The sequence below is a fragment of the Taurulus bubalis genome (genome assembly GCF_910589615.1).
Source record: "Taurulus bubalis genome assembly, chromosome: 8".
NCBI lineage: Eukaryota > Metazoa > Chordata > Actinopteri > Perciformes > Cottidae > Taurulus > Taurulus bubalis.
This window is the reverse complement of record NC_136596.1, coordinates 3647270-3668167: the sequence shown is the minus strand read 5'-3', so window position 1 is coordinate 3668167 and position 20898 is coordinate 3647270. Positions and strand designations below refer to the sequence as shown.

Sequence of the window (20898 nt, the reverse complement as noted above, 5' to 3'; positions counted from 1 at the left end):
GGCCAGAGAGACTGAAATCCATCAGAAGTCCCTGGGCTGTTCAGTGAGGAGGCACTAGCTTCTGCGCTATCTACTACACTAGCTTCTGCACTAGAGTCTGCACTAGCTTCTGCACTAGCTTCTACACTAGCTTCTGCACTAGCTTCTGCACTAGCTTCTACACTATCTACTACACTATCTACTACACTAGCTTCTGCACTAGAGTCTGCACTAGCTTCTGCACTAGCTTCTACACTAGCTTCTGCACTAGCTTCTGCACTAGCTTCTGTACTAGATTCTGCACTAGCTTCTGCACTAGCTTCTACACTAGCTTCCGCACTAGCTTCCGCACTAGCCTCTGCACTAGCCTCTGCACTAGCTTCTGCACTAGCTTCTGCACTAGCTTCTGTACTAGCTTCCGCACTAGATTCTGCACTAGCTTCTGCACTAGCCTCTGCACTAGCTTCTGCACTAGCTTCTGCACTAGCCTCTGCACTAGCTTCTGTACTAGCTTCTACACTAGCTTCTACACTAGCTTCTGTACTAGCTTCTGCACTAGCTTCTGCACTAGCTTCTGTACTAGCTTCTGGACTAGCTTCTGCAATAGCTTCTACACTAGCTTCTACACTAGCTTCTGCACTAGCTTCTGTACTAGCTTCTGCACTAGCTTCTACAATAGCTTCTACACTAGCTTCTACACTAGCTTCTGCACTAGCCGGCTCAGTTGTTTGCGACTGTAGTATTATTACGGATTCAGCAGTGTGGCAGTGTTACTTCTGCAGTTGCTCAGTCCACTTTGAGAAAAGTGGACACGACACCACAACACCACAGTCACGTGACTTCACGTCACCGCCACCGGTCGGCGCGATGACTTCTTCTCATTTTAGACACTTGTTAGCAGCCGCCTCTTTTTTAAAAGACACATTGAAAGCTTCAAAATTCACGAGAGGGGTATTATATTGTAAAAAAGAAAATGTGAAAACATTTTTAAAGACCTTTTTTTCAATTTAAAAAAAAAATGACTTCGAGAAGAGGTAAGGATAAAACTGCAAACCCATTTTTCGCTTTACTGACAGAGATAACACAGATCAACACCATTGAGCATAACTGCCGAAAAGGTTATTGATGTGTCAGGTTGTGTTGTAGCTGTGTGCAAAAACATGTTTTATTTACAAGCTCAAACAAATCAAATGAATCCCAAATCATCCCACGAAAAATTTGCAAAACTGGGCACAGACATGCACACTAGGCCTAATTTAAACATCACAAACCACCTCCTCTCCCTCTGACAGCTACACATATAGGTACAACAGATATTGTAGCGTTGCCAATTGATGCTTTTACAAGCTGTTTACACAATGAGACTTCCATCAGTAATGTGGATGCAATGGCAAAGTGGGTAAAGGCAAGAAATAGAGCAACTAGATCCGCCTGGGCCTGTTCAGAAAGCCACGTGACTTTTGCTTGACTGCAACCTTTAAAAACCCGATGACCCACAATCTGACCAATTCTGGCCTCGTCTCACGATATCGATACGCCGACATGCGCTGCCCGGCCCCGACGTTGAGCCTAGACGCCGTTTACACGGCTTGCTGATGCCGATGCGGCGCCTCCCACGCAACCACGTCCGTTCCCTTCACCTCCCTCTTGGCAGAGCACACCAATTTCCACCTGGACGGTCTTCAACTATGTGCCAGGAGGATATCACGGCAGCTCCATATCCTCTGTGTGACAGTGTAATTCCCTCTGCCCTGCAGCCATGTCTGTAAAACTCAGACAGTTTACATGTTCATGTAGCTACACTGCACTGGGGACGGGTGACTTGCCAAGTATTCTGTGCATGCGCTCGCTTTCTGGCACACACTTTAACCCCTCCGACACAAGCTGTCACAGGTGCACCAGGGGAGGTGCGTTTGATCTCGCTTTCAATTCAGCGCACGGAGACCAAAACCCTAAAAACTCTCCTTTTCTTTTTTTTTTACACATAATCATTGCCCCAGTTGAGTGTAAACACCACATGTATCTTAGTAGCAGCGGTAATGACTGTATTATGTGGATGAATGGATACGGGGTACAGGGGTGTATCAAGTTCCAGACATTATTCAACTCAGGTATGCAGCATAAATCCGCTATAATTAGGTAATATTGTATTTCGCACTTGATTACAGCACAAAGGGAACCAGTAAAATGCATCACAATCACTTAAATACGATATTTAATTAAATCATCCGAAACCGGAGCCAAACTTCGTATCACTGACAGTTGAGGTTTTTTTTTAATGTGTGATGAAATGTGACATGTTTTCAATCAAATACTGTAAAGTACAGTGAGCCACAACAACACCAAAAAAAACTCTGGATAAGGGCCAGAATAATACGGTAAACCGGCGTATAATACCTGCAGGGGCTGCACATGAAAAGAGAGATGATATGAATACACTTCCAAGGGGTGGACTGGGAGAGATCGGACATTGTGGAGCGACGCCCAGACTTCCTGGCCTCCGTGCCATGTCATACCGGGCCGGTGGAGTCACGAGCTATTTGGGTTCTGGGCCGCCCCCTATCGGGGCAGTGGAGAGTAATCTGTGTGTGTGTGTGTGTGTGTGTGTGTGTGTGTTTGGCACTGTATCTAGCAAAGCCGACATGCAATCAGGTTGCCAAACAAGAGTAACAAAAAAGTGAGTCACAGCTCACCTCAGTTCTCAGTCATGAAACCACCGACCCTTCCACTTCCAGCATAGAATATATGTTTAAATATGTACATTAGTACATGCATACAAAAACCTGTAACAGGCTATTGTGTATGAAAACTGGCTAAAGGATTTCTGGAAATAGGATGTTATTCCTGTCAGAATGAGCTCGAGACAACTGAAAAACAGCTGAAGGAGCAAACCGAGGCATATGCTGCTCGTTTTTTTTCTTCTTTTTTAAACCGATTCTCCATCGTAGACAGCCAACACCAAACACCCCCCTCCATCCTCCAGCCCCAAGCTAAGGCTATCAGACGACTAAAGCTGCAAAAGTAAAATGACCTGGTGACTGTTAAAGCCCTTGGGAGAGTTTCTGTCTGGTTTCTGGGCTCATCTATCAGTCCTGAGACTGGATTATATATACTCCACTGTTTTCCACTGACCTAAGCCTGGGACTGGCTTCAGATACACACAACTCAGGTTTACGGCCAGGCCCGTGTTCTAGAGACGTTGAGGGAAAAGAATATCCCCCAAAATAATGACAACATACAGCGCGTTTAGGGACGTTAAGGATGAATTGTGAGTTTCAGACACGAGGCTGTAATAATGCCATCTTCAGTCTCCAGAGACTGATGTCAGGGAAGACCCTATGGGTGGATGCTCCACACACACACACACACACACACACACACACACACACACACACACACACACACACACACACACACACACACACACACACACACACACAGGTCCTGCCCTCCTGGCCCGAAGGTCAACGGATGTGGCGATTACCCGCAAGTCCTTGACACAAGACAAATCTGAGCGCTTTCATCTCCGCCGGCGGGTCGCCCCTCAAAGCCTCGTTACGGGATTGGCGCTCGCCAATTAGCACAATTAGCTTTTGGCAAGCCGCCGGCGGCGTCACATGGCTCCGGCTTTGCACTGATGGTACCTGACAAGCACCGCAGATCAGTCACGTCTGCCTCGTCGCGGGGGGTAAGTTGGTTGCGGGGAGGCGAGGATGTGACTCTTGGATAAAACGCATACCGTGTGCACAATGAGAGCAAGTCTCGGGTTTTCAAGTCCAGCTTGTAGCGGTAGAAAAGAAAGGCGCTGCCTGACTGTAGTTAATCACAAAGCGTGATTTTAAACTCAGACTCAAGTGGAGTTTGTGGTCTAATATGATGAGAAAACATTGCAGTCATTACGTTAATTTATGGCGGACTAATGCGTTTCAGAGTGCATTCCTTCCCGTGATGGACCCGTTATGTTCTTCCCTTGGCTTTTCAAAAAGCTACACCGCCATATATCTCGAGCAGTCACTCGTCTTTTTAGGGCAGGGGAGGCGAGTTTGTTTGCGAGGCCCCCGCTCCCTTAATGTTTTATCCAGAGCGCTCCATGAGGGGGGCTCCCATGTCGGAGTCGTTTGAAGAGATGAAAACACTGGCAGCTAACCCTCCCCCCCTCCACCGAAAAAACAACTGCGTCCATGGGTACAGTACAGGAGGATGACATCTGGAGGTGGTTGTGCCATGAAGGAATGCAGACGCTGAAACGCGGAGGATTCGGACAGAGTGCAGAGCATCATTACGGCAATGTGCTCGGGGAAGGACGCTCCAGCGGCAGCACACAGGAGGAGCCTTGCTACCTGCATTGTGCCGACAATGTTGGACAGATGTTTGATTCGTTACCAGGACCTGGACCAACATCAGCGTGACTCTCAAAACGTTCTATATCTAGAACTCTGAATCTTAATTAAAGAGTAAGTGAAAACCAATGTATGTGGCTATTTGGATTGTTGTTGATGGATTCTGGCATTCGCAGCTAAACAATTAGCGAAGCGATGAGCTTTCATGTATTGGCCTGTTCTTATAATCAAACTCCGTATGACATCACTAACGTTGGAGAGGACGGACGGCTGCAAACTGAGCATTTCTACAGACTGATGTTCTGCTTGTTTGCCAGATGTTTTGATGGATTACCTCTCTTCCTTGCGAGGGCTTTATCGCATCTGTGACAACGAGAGTTATGAGCATCTACCGGAGTGAAACGTAACCTTACTTTTGATCTTTTTGTTCTCTCTGACGTGATGTGTGTCTCAAGGTCGTCTACTCAGTCTGTGTTACGTTGCTTTGTTTCCCCCGCGGAGATCTCATTACGCATGTTCTGAAGTACCGATAGCGGAACCGCTAACGCTGGACCTTATCAATACTCCAAGGAAGGAAGGAAGGAAGGAAGGAAGGAAGGTAGGAAGTTAGGAAGGTAGGTAAGATAGATAGATACTTTATTCATCCCCAAGGGGAAATTAGTCTGTCACAGTAGCAAGCAAAGTTACATAGAAGACACACAAAAATAGAAAAAGAGCGTATTCACTTAGGAAATTAAACAATAAAGAAAGTGCAAAACTGTAAAGTATGTGCAGTGTATATGAAGTGTATATATATATAGTATATAAAGTGACTAACTAAACAACAAAAGCGGTGCAAGGGCTAGTGATGTTGATGTTTTACTCACTGAGAACCTTTATTGGTTGAAATGCAGCTGTTGCAATATAATCTTTGCTATTTGGTGATTCCAATTAGCCTGTTGGATCGTGTATGCTAGTCTCTGGCGCTAATTGCAAGGGCTAATTGTTGTAGCATACACACAATGATGCTCTACATCAAAGATGGCGTGTTAAGAGCGCCTCCAATGGCTTGAAACGGCACACTTCCTGTCTGCTGAGTGGGCGTGGCCGCGGCGCTTTCGGCTAGCCAGCCAGCCAGCCGGAGGCTAAATGAGTAAAATTAAACAAACCGATGCTTCATTCACACACTTGTCACAGCGCAGTTCAGATTCACCCGATTCTGAGTGCGCCGCTGGCTTGATTTCAAGTCCACAGAAAAGAAAAAAGGTAAATGAGCCGAGTAGGACTGACGCGACCGGGCCAATCTTTTAGTTCATCTCCCCTCTTTCTTTTTCCGGGGGGGAAGAGGCACTTGAGCCAAAACTCTGGGGTTTAGTTTTCTCTTTCAGGTCCACAGAGAGAGTCTGAGTACTAAGAAGAGCCAAACAGCAGTCAAAGTGCCTTTGTGGTTACCCAACAGACTTAACGCTTAAATATAGCTGCGGACAACAATCAAAAAATGTGGACGCTGATGATAACAACGTCCTGGAAAGAGAGGGAACCTCCTGAATATGTTATGTGGAGGGCTTGACAGAGAAAATGAGGCCGCAACCATGTTTAAAAAAAGAAGAAAAGACCTTACTGTTGAAGCCAGTATGAGTAGAATCCATCACTTCCTCATCACTGACACAACAGCTAGATAAGACTTTGTTCGAGCACACATACCCTCCGCCTCGCCGGGCGTCATCTCCGCGCCTGGCTACCATGAGCATCTTAGGTAACGCAGCTCTGAGATCAGTATCTCCGCTCAAAAACAAGAAGCCAGGAAGTGTTCCGTCTGTCATTGTCACAAGTCACCCAGCGCTGTGGTTTTCCTCTTCACATCAAATCCATTCTCCACGGTTTCCCTTCCCAGGGATGTTGTGCCACTTTTTTTCTTTCTTAAACCTTTCCAGCTGAAGACGGTAAAGGAGAGGGAGACCACAGCGTCTGTGTGTGTGTGTGTGTGTGTTGGCGCAGCTGGATTCCTGAGGGCGAGCAACGAATTGACCACATAACACCATGGTGTGTGTGTGTGTGTGTGTGTGTGTGTGTGTGGGAGTGTGACACGGCGAGGAAAGAGAGATTACGGCAGAAAGGTTTGTTGATGTAAAACAAGGCCGTTCTGATTCCGTGCACGCATCCGCACAGCTGCTCGCGGGGCGTTGGAGCGACACACCTCGCCTGACAAACACCCGGGCGCATCTGGAGGTCTTGCGGAGGAGACGAGTTTAAAAGAGAGGCTTAATCGCCGGGCCTGAATACCAGAGACGCTCGAATGAAAACAGACCCGTCTCCTCTTCGCTTCGGCCTTCCTGTCGCGGGGTTTCTTCTCCTCGCGGAAAACACGGCGATGTTTTTTTTTCCGCAATCCACGTGAAAGCCTCGAAATAAATAGCTAGAGTTCACACACATTGTGACCAATGTATTTCCATGATTTTAAACCAAATTTCCATGACTTTTCAATGACTTTAAACCAAATTCCATTACTTTTAATGATTTTAAACCAAATTACATGCCTGTTCAATGATTTTAAACCAAATTACATGCCTTTTCAATGATTTTAAACCAAATTACATGACTTTTCCACGATTTTAAACCAATTTCCATGACTTTAAACCAAATTTCCATGACCAAACATTTAGTGAAATCTGGGTGTAAACAGTAAAAAGTGAGTAAATGTAGTATTTAAACTAACAATGAGAACACAAAGCATACAGTAAACCTTAAATGACACAAATGAATGAGACAATAGTTTGATTAAAAGAATAAACATTTATATAGATGCCTGTATGGATGCCTGCTTATATTTTGAGCGACTTTCTTTTAAAAGCATATTAATTATTTCAAACTCAGCGTAAATGAACACATGAATATAATACATTTACATGACTTTTACAACACTTTTTAGATTTTCTTTTTCAAGGACTTTTCCAGGTTTTCCATGACCGTAAGAACCCTGAATAGTGCACTAAAAACATGATCATGAGCTGATTGCACTGGGAAGGCGCAGGTTCAAAGAGAGGAAACCGCAGTGACCTCAATGAAGTGTACTACAGAACTGTGATCTAAGTGAACAACACATAAATCAAACAAACGTTAGGTTGAAAATGTGTCTTTTCTCAGAAGTCATTAGGCACACAACTGGTTCCAAAACAATTGTGTGTGCATTCTTCCCTGCAATCAAATCCAACGGACCACCTGAATCGGTGGCTCCAACCCGTGGCTGTTTTGGATCTTAATCAGATGAAGGGATCTTAAACGAAGGACTGCTTGGGAAATCAGTCACAAACAATGACATCATCTGCAGTCTGCAAGAGGAAAGAGTGCGTTTGAAATTGGACTAAATGTTCTTGATCCCCAGTGCCTGATGGGCTCGTTTGCTCTGCAACAACAACATTGGATTTGACTCACTGTTTACAGCTGTTTTTGTAACAACAGTAACTCAAGGTAATGGGAATATCTTGTGGCGCAACCAGGAGGCCAACTCCGGCTCTGCCGAGTGAAGCCAATGCAGAGGTGCCTTAAACTTGCATTCAACTCCTCTGGTTGTATAGAAGTATATGCTTCATGTGTTAAAGATGCATTCTCTCTCCTGACCACCAGCAGGGGAGACTTCTCTGGTTGTATAGAAGTATATGCTTCATGTGTTAAAGATGCATTCTCTCTCCTGACCACCAGGGGACGACTCCTCTGGTTGTATAGAAGTCTATGCTTAATGTGTTAAAGCTGCATTCTCTCTCCTGAACACCAGGGGGTGACTCCTCTGGTTGTATAGAAGTATATGCTTCATGTGTTAAAGCTGCATTCTCTCTACTGGCCACCAGGGGGGCACTTCTGGTTGTATAGAAGTCTATGCTTCATGTCTTAAAGCTACATTCTCTCTCCTGACCAGCAGGGGTGACTCCTCTGGTTGTATAGAAGTCTATGATTCATGTGTTAAAGCTGCATTATCTCTCCTGACCACCAGGGGGTGACTCCTCTGGTTGTATAGAAGTCTATATAAATGACTCTACTTCTCTCATGATTTATTCCCTCAGTAAACATTGTAAACAGGAGTTTATGTCTCAATCTCTAGTTTCTTCTTCAATACAGCATGATGTTCATTTAGTAAATGATGGTCATTTAGAGTCTAAAAAGTTATTGTTTTAGCTAAAGTAAGGTATTCTTCTTCTTCTTTGTAATCATATTTGTAATCTGGCCAAAAGAGACGCATCTCATCTTGATTTTCATCCTGATACGACACGTCATGTCCTTAAAAATGAGCTTTCTTGCGTATTGTTTCAGACCACCCGTTAACCTTTAATCTGTTTTTAAATACTCTTGACAAGTAGATCCATATGAATTAATACAAACTGTGATTTGAGAGGCTTTAAAATCGAAGAAAGGCATCGTCACTATTGACCTTTGCACAGCTAAATACACAACTCAGGACATGCAAATATTATATTTATATTCCCCACAGGCCATTGTCATTTATCCCCGGCACTGATATGGACAATGCCGAAGGTTTAGTGCGTGCAGCGGCTCGATCGCGGCGCGGATGTATGTGAAAGGGTGCAGTCTGGGCCGCCTTGTCACAACACTCGGTTTGAGCCCCGAAGACGCAGACAGCATTATCCTCTTATTGTCATGGAGAGCAGTGCCTCGGGACACTTGAGGCCCAAAGCCTGGAGGAAAGTTAGCCTTAAATCTTCTTTGGGGATAGAGTGAGGAAATTTGCATGATGGGAAGAACATCCTCAGACAGAAGGGCAATCACCGTTGTACCAGCTTGGATATCCACGACCCGACTGGTACCTTTAAGATGCATCAGGACTACAACAACTACTACTACTACTGTGTTTTGAAAGGAAGTAAAGAGAAGGAGGGGGTGGGGAGTGGAGGCGTATTTGTCCAAACAACATGATGCAGATCCGTCTATACCAGGAATTTCTCAATAAAAACCTTGAAGAGAAGAGACATGTTTGTACGAGACAACAAAACCTCAAGCGTGGGTGAGATAGGCCTACATAAACTTTGATGGTGAAATGTACTGATGTGCGAGTATCTGTGGTTAAAGCAGTCAGAAAAAAACGGGAAAAAAAAACCAACAGCTTGTACAAAGTTTGCGTAGACTTGTGCATGTGCACACACGTAGCATCCATGCACCTTCCTGGCTTGCTCGTTACACCCCCCCTCCTCTTTCCTCCCTCCCTCCCCGGGTGGAAAAATACACCCCCGCCGCATCCTCACCCGCTAGATAGTTCACCCCTTACCGCAAAAGAGAAATGCTCGAGGAGGTCAAACCCGAGAGATTAAAACCCTTCAAACGGGGTCATGGAGATCAATGATCAAACTGGCCCCCCTCACCCAAATCCTCCCACTTTATTCCAGGAAGCCCGATAATAGAGACAAAAAGGCTGGCTGACTACTTCCCTCCACCGTGACCCGGCCGATCTCTGGCATGGCGTCACCGGCCGGTCGGGACGTCTCCGTTAAAAATGTGAAATAACACAAATCAACCCATGGCATTGGCAAAAGGACAGGTGTCCAGCAATAGAATAAAATGTATTTAGATAGAAAAGCAACAACAACAAAAAGAAGCACGTAGAAGTACACACCTTCACACGCTGGGTCCATTGAAAACAACGCGGTCACACCTGTCATACAGTGATCTATCCCTGCCATGCAAGTGCTCTCTGGTTCCTATTGTGAAGGGAGAGGGGGACACATGCATTGGTCGAATGAGACCCCTTGCATGGTTGGTTGTGGGTTTTCCATCACTGAGCGAGCCACATTCCTGCAGGACCACAGGAGAACAGAAACTGGCTGCTGGAGGAAAAAAGAAAAAGGGAAAAAGAAAACACCACTCAGCTGTGGGGTTTGGCGACGACTGTTCCCTTCCAGAAGAAACACGCCTTCCAGAGAGGTACACGTTTTCACATGCTGGAGCAGTGCTTTTTAAAAAGAGAGAATACCTTCATCGGGTGCGTGGGAGAGGTGTTTAAAAAGTGAGGAAAGAGAAAGGGGATCGAAGAATGACTCGAGGTTTCAAAGACATCTCTCACACTAAGCATCGCGTACATTACCAACACTGCTGCAGGAGTTGTACCATTTGGCATCGAGGGATGTGCTTTATTTCAAGCAACGGTTACAGTTCATTGCCAGTATTTCAGAGACAAGTTGAGCGTCAGGTTCGGGGTAAGTGTGACCTCGGAGATGAATGAACGCCAACCCAAAAAACGAAATGCTTGAAAAAGGGGGTGGTGCTTAACCTGTTACGCCCTAGCGTCCCCCAATCAGGGGACCTTTTTATATCAGGAAAATCAAGAAAAAAATCATGGTATAAATCCCTCCCCCCCAAAAAAACAAACATGTTAGGTATCAAATTAAACATAAAAATCAGGGCTACAATAATATATAATCCTGATGTACAACCTCTAAACACAACTCAAACAATAAATAAATAGGATTAGGGTTATTAGGGTTAGGGCTTAAAGGGCTACAAATGCGAAAGGCCAGGGATTTGAAACTTCTCGACTCTGGGGTTTTATCAATGGAAGTGACGGCATTTCTTCCGTGGTTGGAGGAAAGTGAGACGTTCCAACTGCAATATCAAGGAGCGAAAAACAAACCGCCGGAGTCCCTCAAACAGGAGAATTTAGGTGCGAACCAAAGACACAGAGGTGGTGAAATGGGCCGGATGAGGTGAGGAAGGTCCGCGTCGAGGCCGGTTTACAGGAGAACTCGACCCTTGACCCGTCGCAGAGGAGATGTTCTCATCAGACATTTTTTTGTGTGTGTGAAGGAAAATAGACTCCTTCCAGGATCAAAACCATGTCTGCGTCAACGCGCCCGCGTGTGTCCGTCTGTCATCAATTTGCCGCGCTTTGACAGAGACAAACGATCGCCGGCGGAGGACGGGGGGTGAAAATGAGTTTCGACAGAAATCAAGAGCCGGATGTTTAGAGAAGCGATTTCGCGTCTTCTTTTTTTTTTCCGTGCCGCTGCTCCGCTCTGTGCGGTGGGACTTTTTGTCGCGATGCGTGAAGCGTTGTCTTTTGGGTACACTGGAAACAGATGTGCTGCAAACTCAATTCATACCAGGCATCGATTCTCCCTCACAAGTGGACTAAAGCAGAGCGGGGATTGGAGTTTGAGTGTGTATATATATATATATGAGAGGGTGCTTTTCCTGTTCAGTCATTTGGGGACTTTGACCGCAATGTTTCAATGCTTCCGTCTTCATTCTCGCCACCGCCCCACCCCGTTTATCTCCATCTTCTCCAGTGTGGGTTTACTTCTGGCTTCAGTCTCTTCCTCAGATAGCCTCGAACGCCAATAGCCTCGGCCTGCTAACGCCGACAAGCGTCTTCTTAAAACAAGATCCCCTCGTGGACGCAGTCCATTAGTCCCATCCATCCAAACAGACCTGCTTTGTTGAGGTGTTATATCAACAGGGGTTTGGGTGGGGGGGGCGTGGGGGCTTCCTTGGGCCCCCCAACGGCAGGAGATTGATGTCAATGAGGAATTTTGTCCCACATTTCCTCCGGCCCTCCTCCAGACCCGCCCTGCACACAGAGGGCCCCAGTGAGGCGCTCAACAGGGCGTCCCGCCTCCCCTCGCCCCCGAGTCCCAAACGTGTAACACCGTAAACAAGGAGTGACCCGGGGAAAACACCGGCCCTGGCGAATGCAAGTGTGCGAGCATGTGTGTGTGTGTGTGTGTGTGTGTGTGTGTGTGTGTGTGTGTGTGTGTGTGTTAAGAAAACGGGCCGCCTTGTTCTGCCAACAGAGCGGTTGCTGTGAGAAGGGGACGTCATTTGTGTACCATGTCATCGCCGGAGGGAGCCGCCAAGAGGACTCAGACCGGCTGAATGTGGGCTCCATCCAGAGGGGGGCGGGGAAACACTTTCACAAGAACCTGCGACGCAGCTGCCGTCCTTTTTTTTTTTTGGGAGGTTTTGCAGAGTTCAGAAGGAGAAAAAAGTTGCTTTGAACGATCCAAAACATCTTCCAATAAAAGCTCTGTTCTGCGTACATTTCGTTCTTCTGCAGGCGCGAAAAAGAACAAAGTTGTCCCCGGTCTAAATAACGACACGTGTATATTCCATTCTTACGGTTTCTCCATTTCAATATGCATCACTGTATTCTACCTTCCGACTGCTTGGCTCGAGATGCCGATGCAGTCTGCCGACCTGAGCATTGTGTGTGTGTGTGTGTGTGTGTGTGTGTGTGTGTGTGTGTGTGTGTGTGCACACAAACAGAAAACCCTCACGCGTGACTTCTTGTTTTAATTTAGACTTTCCGATAAACATTTAGACGGATCTTAAACCGTCTAAACCAGGGGTGTCAAACTCATTTTAGTGAAGCGGCCGCATGCTGCCCATTTTGATCTCAAGTAAAATCATAGCATAATAACGCATACATAACGACAATATTTCTCTATGTTTAAATCATTGGTGAAGGTTTTTGGATGATAAACCCTCTTTTAAGGTCTTTCTAAAATAAACTAGAAACATAAAGACCAAATATTCAGACATCAGCCCACTGTTTCTCTGTCAGGACTCTCCTCTGCAGATTCCCTCGGTTTGTCACGCATAATATAAATGATCCTATCCATTGCGACTGTGGATCAGTGGTTAGCATGCCCGTCTTTCAATCAGAGGATAGGCGGTTCGAGCTCTGGTGGTTTACTTTTTTTTTTCTGTAATTTTAACAGTTATCCAGCGGGCCGGACTAGACCCCCTGGTGGGCCTAATCCGGCCCGCGGGCCGTGTGTTTGACACCCCTGGTCTAACCGATTCAAAAGGGGATTACCGAGGACGTAACCAGGCTGAGCTTTTCCGGAGCAAATCGTTCTGGTGGATCAAAGGTTACGACTCCGTCTGAAACGGGTTAAATCCTTCTTCTTCTTCTTTTAAGTGTTTACAGTAATCTTAAACCTCGTTACAACCTTTACTCCGGGGAGACGATCCGAGACGCTTCCATCGCCTGCATGTCTCTAATGCAGTTAGTTATGCAAAGTTTAACTTTCAGATGACCTTTATATCGGCAAAATGTATATACTGTATGTATATATATAAAAAGAAAGAGGATCGTTTTACCTTTTGCAATGGGATACAGCTGTAATGCCCCCCCCCCCCCCCCCCCACCACCCCTCCAGACGTACAGTACATGTACAGTGTTGCCGTCCCAACCTGCTGATGACCTAAGCAAACGTCCCAGTGAAGTAGCTCCCACTGGCCCAAAACATCTCAAGGCAATGTGCACTGACCCTCGGCAGGACTTGTTTACTTAGCAAAAAGCTAATGGAAATTCTAATAAATAATGAAAAGATGCATAACATACTGGGTGTATATATATATATATATATATATATATATATATATATATATATATATATATATATATATATATATATATATATGGCCTTTAAAGGATACATGTGCGTGTCAGGGAAACGCTGCGACTGATGGCAGCTGGGACAGAACAGACGACGTCCACCCTGTCACGCTAATTTCCTCAGACTTAAAAAAAGAAAAACTGAAACATCTCCTGTGCTCCTTTTTCCCATTTAAATTTGTTTTAAGATGCGGAAATACACCGTAAATATACACACCCGTTACCCCTCAGCTGTGCAACAAACTCATGAGAGAGGTAATTCACAGCGGAGGCACGCGTCCTCCAGATAACCTAAATAAACGAGCGTGTGTGCATGTGTGTGTGTGTGTGTGTGTGTGTGTGAGAGAGATGAGTGTAGCTGCAGCTGGACACGCTGTGCATAATCCCGACACTTTCTTGGGTTCACTCAGAGGTCTCGCCGCGATGCTTCCAACGAGCCCGAAAGGCCGATATAAAAATAAAAAAGAATTGAGGGAATAGGAAGTGGCATATCTTTAATTGTGCTTTTATCCCCGGCCCGAGGAGACGCGCTGCACTTACACCGGGCCACGGGGGCGAAGAGTGGTTCGCCACCTGTTTCTGACATGTACCTTGGTACTTTTAGCGAAACTTTCATTTAATATTAAGCAACTGGGCTCCGACGGTAGAGCATTTTGACAACCGTCATCAATAAGTAATGCGAAGACATAAATATTCCCAAACTTCCTGGGAGACAAACCGCACACAGGTTCGGGTCCTGAACAGGCCGACCACGGCCAGCAAGAGCATCTCAATCTGAGGGATTACCGGCGAGTCTGAATCCACAGCGTGGAAGGAAACATCCATCTCAGTGGCGAGGCGAGTGGCGGCTTCTTGCACGCATACAAGAACAAATGGCAATGGGGTTGCCATTTTGTGGATTCTGCAGGAGATTACGGTGCAAAAAAAAAAAAAAAAAAACTCGAAAATGTTCATGTTTTACCTGTTTTTGGAAGAGAAAAAACAGAAATGTGGATTTAAATACCAATAAATCAGCTGTTGATGCGTCTTTTCCCCGTTTTTAAGCTTTCAAACTAATCATTTTGCAGCCGTATGCTGGTCTAAATAATGCTGTGCATATTTCGGTTCTCAATATATACGTCTGCAAGATGCAAAGTCTTGCAACAGAGCTGAAAGCTCCTCTGTAAGCGAAGGGAACCGAAAATAAACTCCAGCACGAGGCCCCTGCGGATGCTGAGCAAATGTTTGCTTGACATGTGGAGGCTTTCCCCTGTTGCATCGAGTAAGCCGAGTGTTTCCGCTCCCGTTTTTTGTATTATCTTATTTCTCAACAGTGTGACACCCGATATTACCCAGAGCCCAATAGTCTGGCGAGGGTTTCTCGAGGCGATGGAAGCAGGGTTTTGGGAGAAGAGGCGGAGTCTGTGACTTCTTTTTCGGAGTTGGTCTGAAACATTTAGTTTGGTCTTAGCAGACATTGCTCGTGAGTCACGGAACACTGAGCTCTCCGTCAATGACGCAGCCATGAGTCAGATGATTATATGCACACGGCAGCATGGTGACGCTCCTTAATGACCGTGTAATTTCAAACACACACACACACACACACACAAATGGATTACAGAGAAAATACAAAAAACACATTGAGTCAGAGTATCGCTCGGTAAAAGTGTGCCATCGAAAGCCTTGTGTTCAGACCTCCAATCGGCCGCTTGTCGTAAAAAAGAAAGACTAAATAGGATGTTTGATTGTAGATGTGCTGCAAGAGGAAAATAAATAAAATACAATCAGCATGTATGGATTCCTTTCAATGTGAGAGTGTGGCGCTGCAGACGAATGCAAAAATAGCAACGCACGTGCGTCCACATGCCCAGTTTGGCCTCCAGTGGCGCGGCGCTAACCTCGGCTTCCTCTGCCGCCCCGATCGACTCTGTTTATGTAAGTCGATCGCTATGAACCGGAATGACCCTCCCGACGCACTGCGAGAAGCAAAAAGGCCTCCGGGCGCCGCGAGCCGGGCCTCACGTGTCATCGGTGTTTGCAAACAGTTCAGACGAGTCGATGCCGCCGGAGACCGATGCGATGGCGGGTCAAACGCGGCAGAGGACACGTCACGCTAGGACCTGTGGCGAGTGTGTGTGTGTGTGTGTGTGTGTGTGTGTGGATTGATCAGCAGCGTTATGGAGGGCCGACCACGAGACCGGCTGCAAGCAGTTGTCATTTAAAATATCAATGAGATTAGCCGGGTTCTGTGACTGCTGCAACCGCCGGTGCTCGATCGCAACCAACCCATACTGATTAGTGTAAACTAAGTTAAGCCGACTCAAGTGGAGTCATGGGTTCAGGACTCGTCTCCCAAGTCGTTTCCCACCGCAGACTTCCCATCGTCGAAGAGCAGCGACACCGGTGGTCCCGGGCTAGGAAACGCAGATGGTCCTCTGTGCAGGCATCCATCTTTGTTATCCTTCAGAAACATTAAATAGACCTCTGCAGATGATGCATGTGTATATATATATATGTGTGTGTGTGTGTGTGTGTGTGTGTGTGTGTGTGTGTGTGTGTGTAGGAAAGTGAGGTTCCAGGTTTTTGAAACATGAGCGAGCATTGCACAGTGAATGCTATCCATAACATCCTACTCCAAGAGGCTCCTTCAGTGAGGGAGGTAGAGTGGTAGAGCGAGGCTAGCTAAGAGGAGGCGAGAGAGAGAGAGAGAGAGAGAGAGAGAGAGAGAGAGAGGTGGGACAGACTACCCTAGTTATGTTGTATTTCATTCCTGCCTCCACAAGCGGTGATTAATTCCGTCCTGAGGGGAGGCGGTGACATGACCTACTACTTCATGACTCCTACGTGACATTTCTACTATATTCTAACTATTACATCCTGTCTGTTGGTGAAGTGGCTAAACTACTATTTGAGACAAAAGAGAGGAAGAAGAAAAGTAAAGAAGGCTGGAACAAACGATGCGTCATCATGAGGTTCTGATCGGACGCCTTGCATCACTTCCTTCCTACTCAGTCGACATACTGAGGGGATTAATATGAAAAACATGGATGACACTAGAGTGTGAATTTTACTAAAATAATCTTGTCGGCCTGAAATTAGAGCCATGCTGGATATCTCTTTAGTTTAGACCAGGGGTGCCCAATACGTCGATCGCGGAGGTAGTGCGGGTAGATCGCATGCCATTTAAAAAATAATACTAATTAAAAAAAAATTTAAAAAACTTTAGCGACAAAACCCAGCTCCCAGTGTGCAAATTAATGTCAATCACTACGGACGCTGCGCCCGCAATGGTTGGCCGCTTGAATGGATGTATTGCCAAGTACAGGGAGATGTTTTCCCCGACTTCCTTAATTACCACTGCATAATACACCAACAAGCATTATGCGCTACAACGCTAAACATGAAAGAGATCACGGATGTGGCAACGAAGATCGTCTAATCGAGCGAGAGCTCTTCAAACACGGATGTTCTGTGCGCATCTGGAGAAGGACTGCAGCCACTCTGACCTCCTGCTGCACACTGATTTGAGACGGCTGATAGAGCTCTGTCCGGAGATACAGGAGTTTCTCCATGTTGTTAAACATGCAGAATACAACCAACTAAGAGCATGTCAATATGCTCACGTTTCTGAATTACAATTTAAAACGTGTGTAAATTGTGTGTTCCCCTGAAGGAGGGAGCAGCAAGACGTGGGACTGTAATGAGTCATTTTGATTTACTTTGAAACCCTTGCGCTTTAATTATCGGGTAGGATGGACAATTTTTTTAAACTTTTGGACTTTGAATGGCACTTGCAGCCCAGTTATTCTTTAGTTATTTTGCACTTTCAGAGGCTTGATTGCTATGTTGAGTCACCTTTAAAGCTTTATTTGTACTTTTTCTTTACTTTTAAAGCATATTTGCACTTTAATTTGTATTACTATTTAATTTATTTGTTATGATGATGTTCTGATGTTCAGATCTTGTTACTCAAATACATTTGAAGTTCAAATTCCAACATTTTGAGTTACTATTCTTAATTTGCGATGGGAAATAGTCATTAGATTAGTCGATTAATCGAAAAAATAGTCGATAGATTAGTCGTTTATGAAAATAATCGTTCGTTGCAGCCCTAGAGTCAGCCTTTTCCCACATGAAAAAGATTAAGTCCAAACAGCGTTCCACCATGACTGATGACCCTTTGGTCTGCCTGACGCTGACTACCAGCAGCTACTGTCCGGACTATGCAACCCTGCTGGTTCCATGCAGTGAAGTCATCAGAGCAAAATGTAATGACCAAAAATTTACAAAATTGTATTGTGTCATAAGGGTTCATGCAGTTATGCAAGGTACGCCAATATTGTAAATATAAAGTATACTCTGTATATTTATACATTAATAATGCTTTATATAGATATAAGCATTATTAATGTAGGCAGATCTTTTTGACTTGGTCATTTTAAAAGTAGCTCGTGAGCCAAAAAAGTGTGGGCACCCCTGGTTTAGACGATTAAATGATAGAAGTTGAGCTGCCAGACATGAGAATCTAAAACTTCAATGAGGGGGGAAAAAAACATACAGACTAACAAAACAATAAGTGTGTGTGTGTGTGTGTGTGTGTGTATGTGTACGTGTGTGTGTGGATCTGTGTTCCAGAGTTTTCGAAGGTCGTTTCATGGCCCATTTACCGGCAACGATAAAAAAGCAAACATCTTGGAAGCACATGCTCTGCGTGTTTTCTAATGAATGTCGAAGTCCTACAAAAACAAATGATGGCAATAAAAACAAATTATTACAATTTGGAGACAGACAGATCTAAATCATTGTAACCGGGGACATCTTTGTCCCTCATTTCATCCCGAACCCGAGGCATTTCCACACCAGGAGGATACAAAAGGTCCCCCCAGCATTTGGTTTTCCCCGATGTCTCCTAGAAAGGAATTAAGATCTCGAAACCTTTCAATTCGAAGGAGTCCTTTCTAGTACCTTGCCCTCAGATTTTACTTGGAGGATGAGCAGTGTGACACCTCATCTCTAGAAAAGATCCTTCATTCAAACGCCAAATCTGTCGGCAACGGGACACGAGTTTGGTGTCTGAAGCGTTCGGGTTTGTGTAATATTGACCAATCACATTCTTTGGCTGCATGCAGGTAAACGGTCGTGTGGAGAGCAAAAGAGGCCGAAATGCAACATCGGAGCCCACCGGCGATCATCCGACGACGATTGACTACTTTGTGAAAGGATCTGGTCGCAGAAGTCGTCTCAAGTCTTGTCGTATTTGAAAAGGAAGGAGCGAACCCCAGAAATATAGCCCATTGCCCCCATGGGGCTTATCGTCTTTAGGCTGGTGACCGACGGGTTTGCAACACTGCAACCAATACAGTCCAACAACATTAAGAGCCTTTTGAATCTCACATCCCTGGACGGTTGCCCTGGGGAGCTTTCTGATTATCTGTAACTTTTGGGTAATAAACTTGCAAGTCTTAGAACTTTGCCTTCTCCACAGAGAAGTTCTGTCGAGTTCAGAAGTTGCTTGAGTGTTCTCTCCGCACCGTCCTGTAATACCCCCCCAGTCGAGGTTCGCAGTCCTTCTCCCCTGCTGAGAAGCCCCGACTCCCCGGACGGATCGGCAGAACCGGGTTGAGGCAAACCAAAAGTCTGTCTTCCTGGATTAACCACACACCTTCTACGTTTTTGCTTCTCCAACGACAGAAGCTGCAATCCCTCTGGATTCCACATTCTTGTCATTGATAAACTTGAAAGCCTCCCTCAACAGTGGGTTCCTCTAGCAGGTAATCAGGCCAAGACAGGCACCCAACACCTTCAGGCCACAACTCTTACGTATCATCAACTTCCCACAAGATGTGAAAATAAGCCTTGCAGTTGGGGAGAGTTGGAGGCTTTATGCAAAAGGACCTTCAGTCAGTTCCCAGTTCACACTCGCAGTCCATTTGGGTTTATCGGCTTGTGCTGAAGCAATGGCCTACTTGCTCCGGCTCCTTCCACCTCAAAGAGAGGCAATATTTCACATCTCAAAGACACTTTTAATAGCCATGGGTAAGTCTACCTTGGCCCATCATCCACTCGGCAACGCACTAGACTCCTCCACCTGACATTTGAGTGGAGAAACCCACATGGCATTAGCCCCATGTGACTTGACTTGACCAAAGGGTACAGGCGAGCCACAAGGGACTAACCTGTAACCTGGCCCGGCTGCAGAAAGAGGCCTTGGTTTCGCTATTCCAGATGAAGTTTTTTTCTTTCCAAAACACCAATTTATAAAGATATTCTAGTCATTTTTAGTTTGTCCGGATCTGGGATGTTTTTATTGCTCCCAGGTTTACTCACTACCTCATGCCACCACTAATACGACTACTACTACTACTAGAAAGTAGTGAAGTCTGTCAGACAAAATGATAAAAGCCGTTATGAAGCACATGGTTAGAGCTCGGCTCTGAAACCAACCATTTTGTCTCTTTAACAATCATAACAGACCCATTGAGCCATAGAAGCAGACATAATTAAAGTGAACTGAGGTGCACAGGATGGAATGAATTAGCATCAGCACTGTAAACTGGCTGAAGCCGGTTACCTGGTTTGGCGTCCGTGCTGCAGGCTTGTCCTGGTGGTTGGCGAGGATGAGGAAAGGCAGTGTGCAGAGCTGCGGGTGCTGCAGGGCCGAGTGGAGCTCGTTGCGGGCGGCCTCCAGTTCCTCATCCGACGAAGCGCTGTCCAAGACGAAGACGACGCCCTGCGAGCCCTGGTAGTAACGACTCCAATACTTCTTGATGTTGTCCGCTCCTGTCGACAAATAGGACTCAATTAAATGTGAAAACCTCTTGACAAATGATACGAAACACGATAATCTCATAATTATCAGTTTGTAAATAGACATTCCCATAAAATGTATAATTGGTATTGTTGTTACGACATAATGACGATATGCCGATCTGTAAAAAGTCTTAATTCATGCTTTGCTACTACGTCTGTAAGAACAACTTTAAAAATGCTAGTTTTCTGAATGGAGTCCGCCATCGATCGGCGCGAGGCCACGCTAACACTGCAGAAAATAACGTCAACTCTTCGAAAACACGGCAGCGAACACGCAAACGATCCGCCTCATGGCGTCTTTGTATTGGCTTTTTAAACGTAAAAGTATTTGCTACTCTAAAATGTGTCAAGACGGAGTGGATCTCCAAACTCCTGAAAGTTAATCCACATGCACTTTGATTATTC

At 45.6% G+C, this 20898-nt stretch overlaps 1 protein-coding gene across 1 annotated transcript in view; it reads right to left on the bottom strand.

Moving 5' to 3' along the window:
• Positions 1–20898, bottom strand: part of arl15a (ADP-ribosylation factor-like 15a) — a gene marked incomplete at both ends in the record, with an annotated part of 89344 nt that overhangs the window by 27853 nt on the left and 40593 nt on the right. Inside the window, one exon of the mRNA XM_079223013.1 lies at positions 20255–20463. Within this exon, the coding sequence (XP_079079139.1) occupies positions 20255–20463 (209 nt within the window). The remainder of the gene's footprint in view (positions 1–20254; positions 20464–20898) is intronic.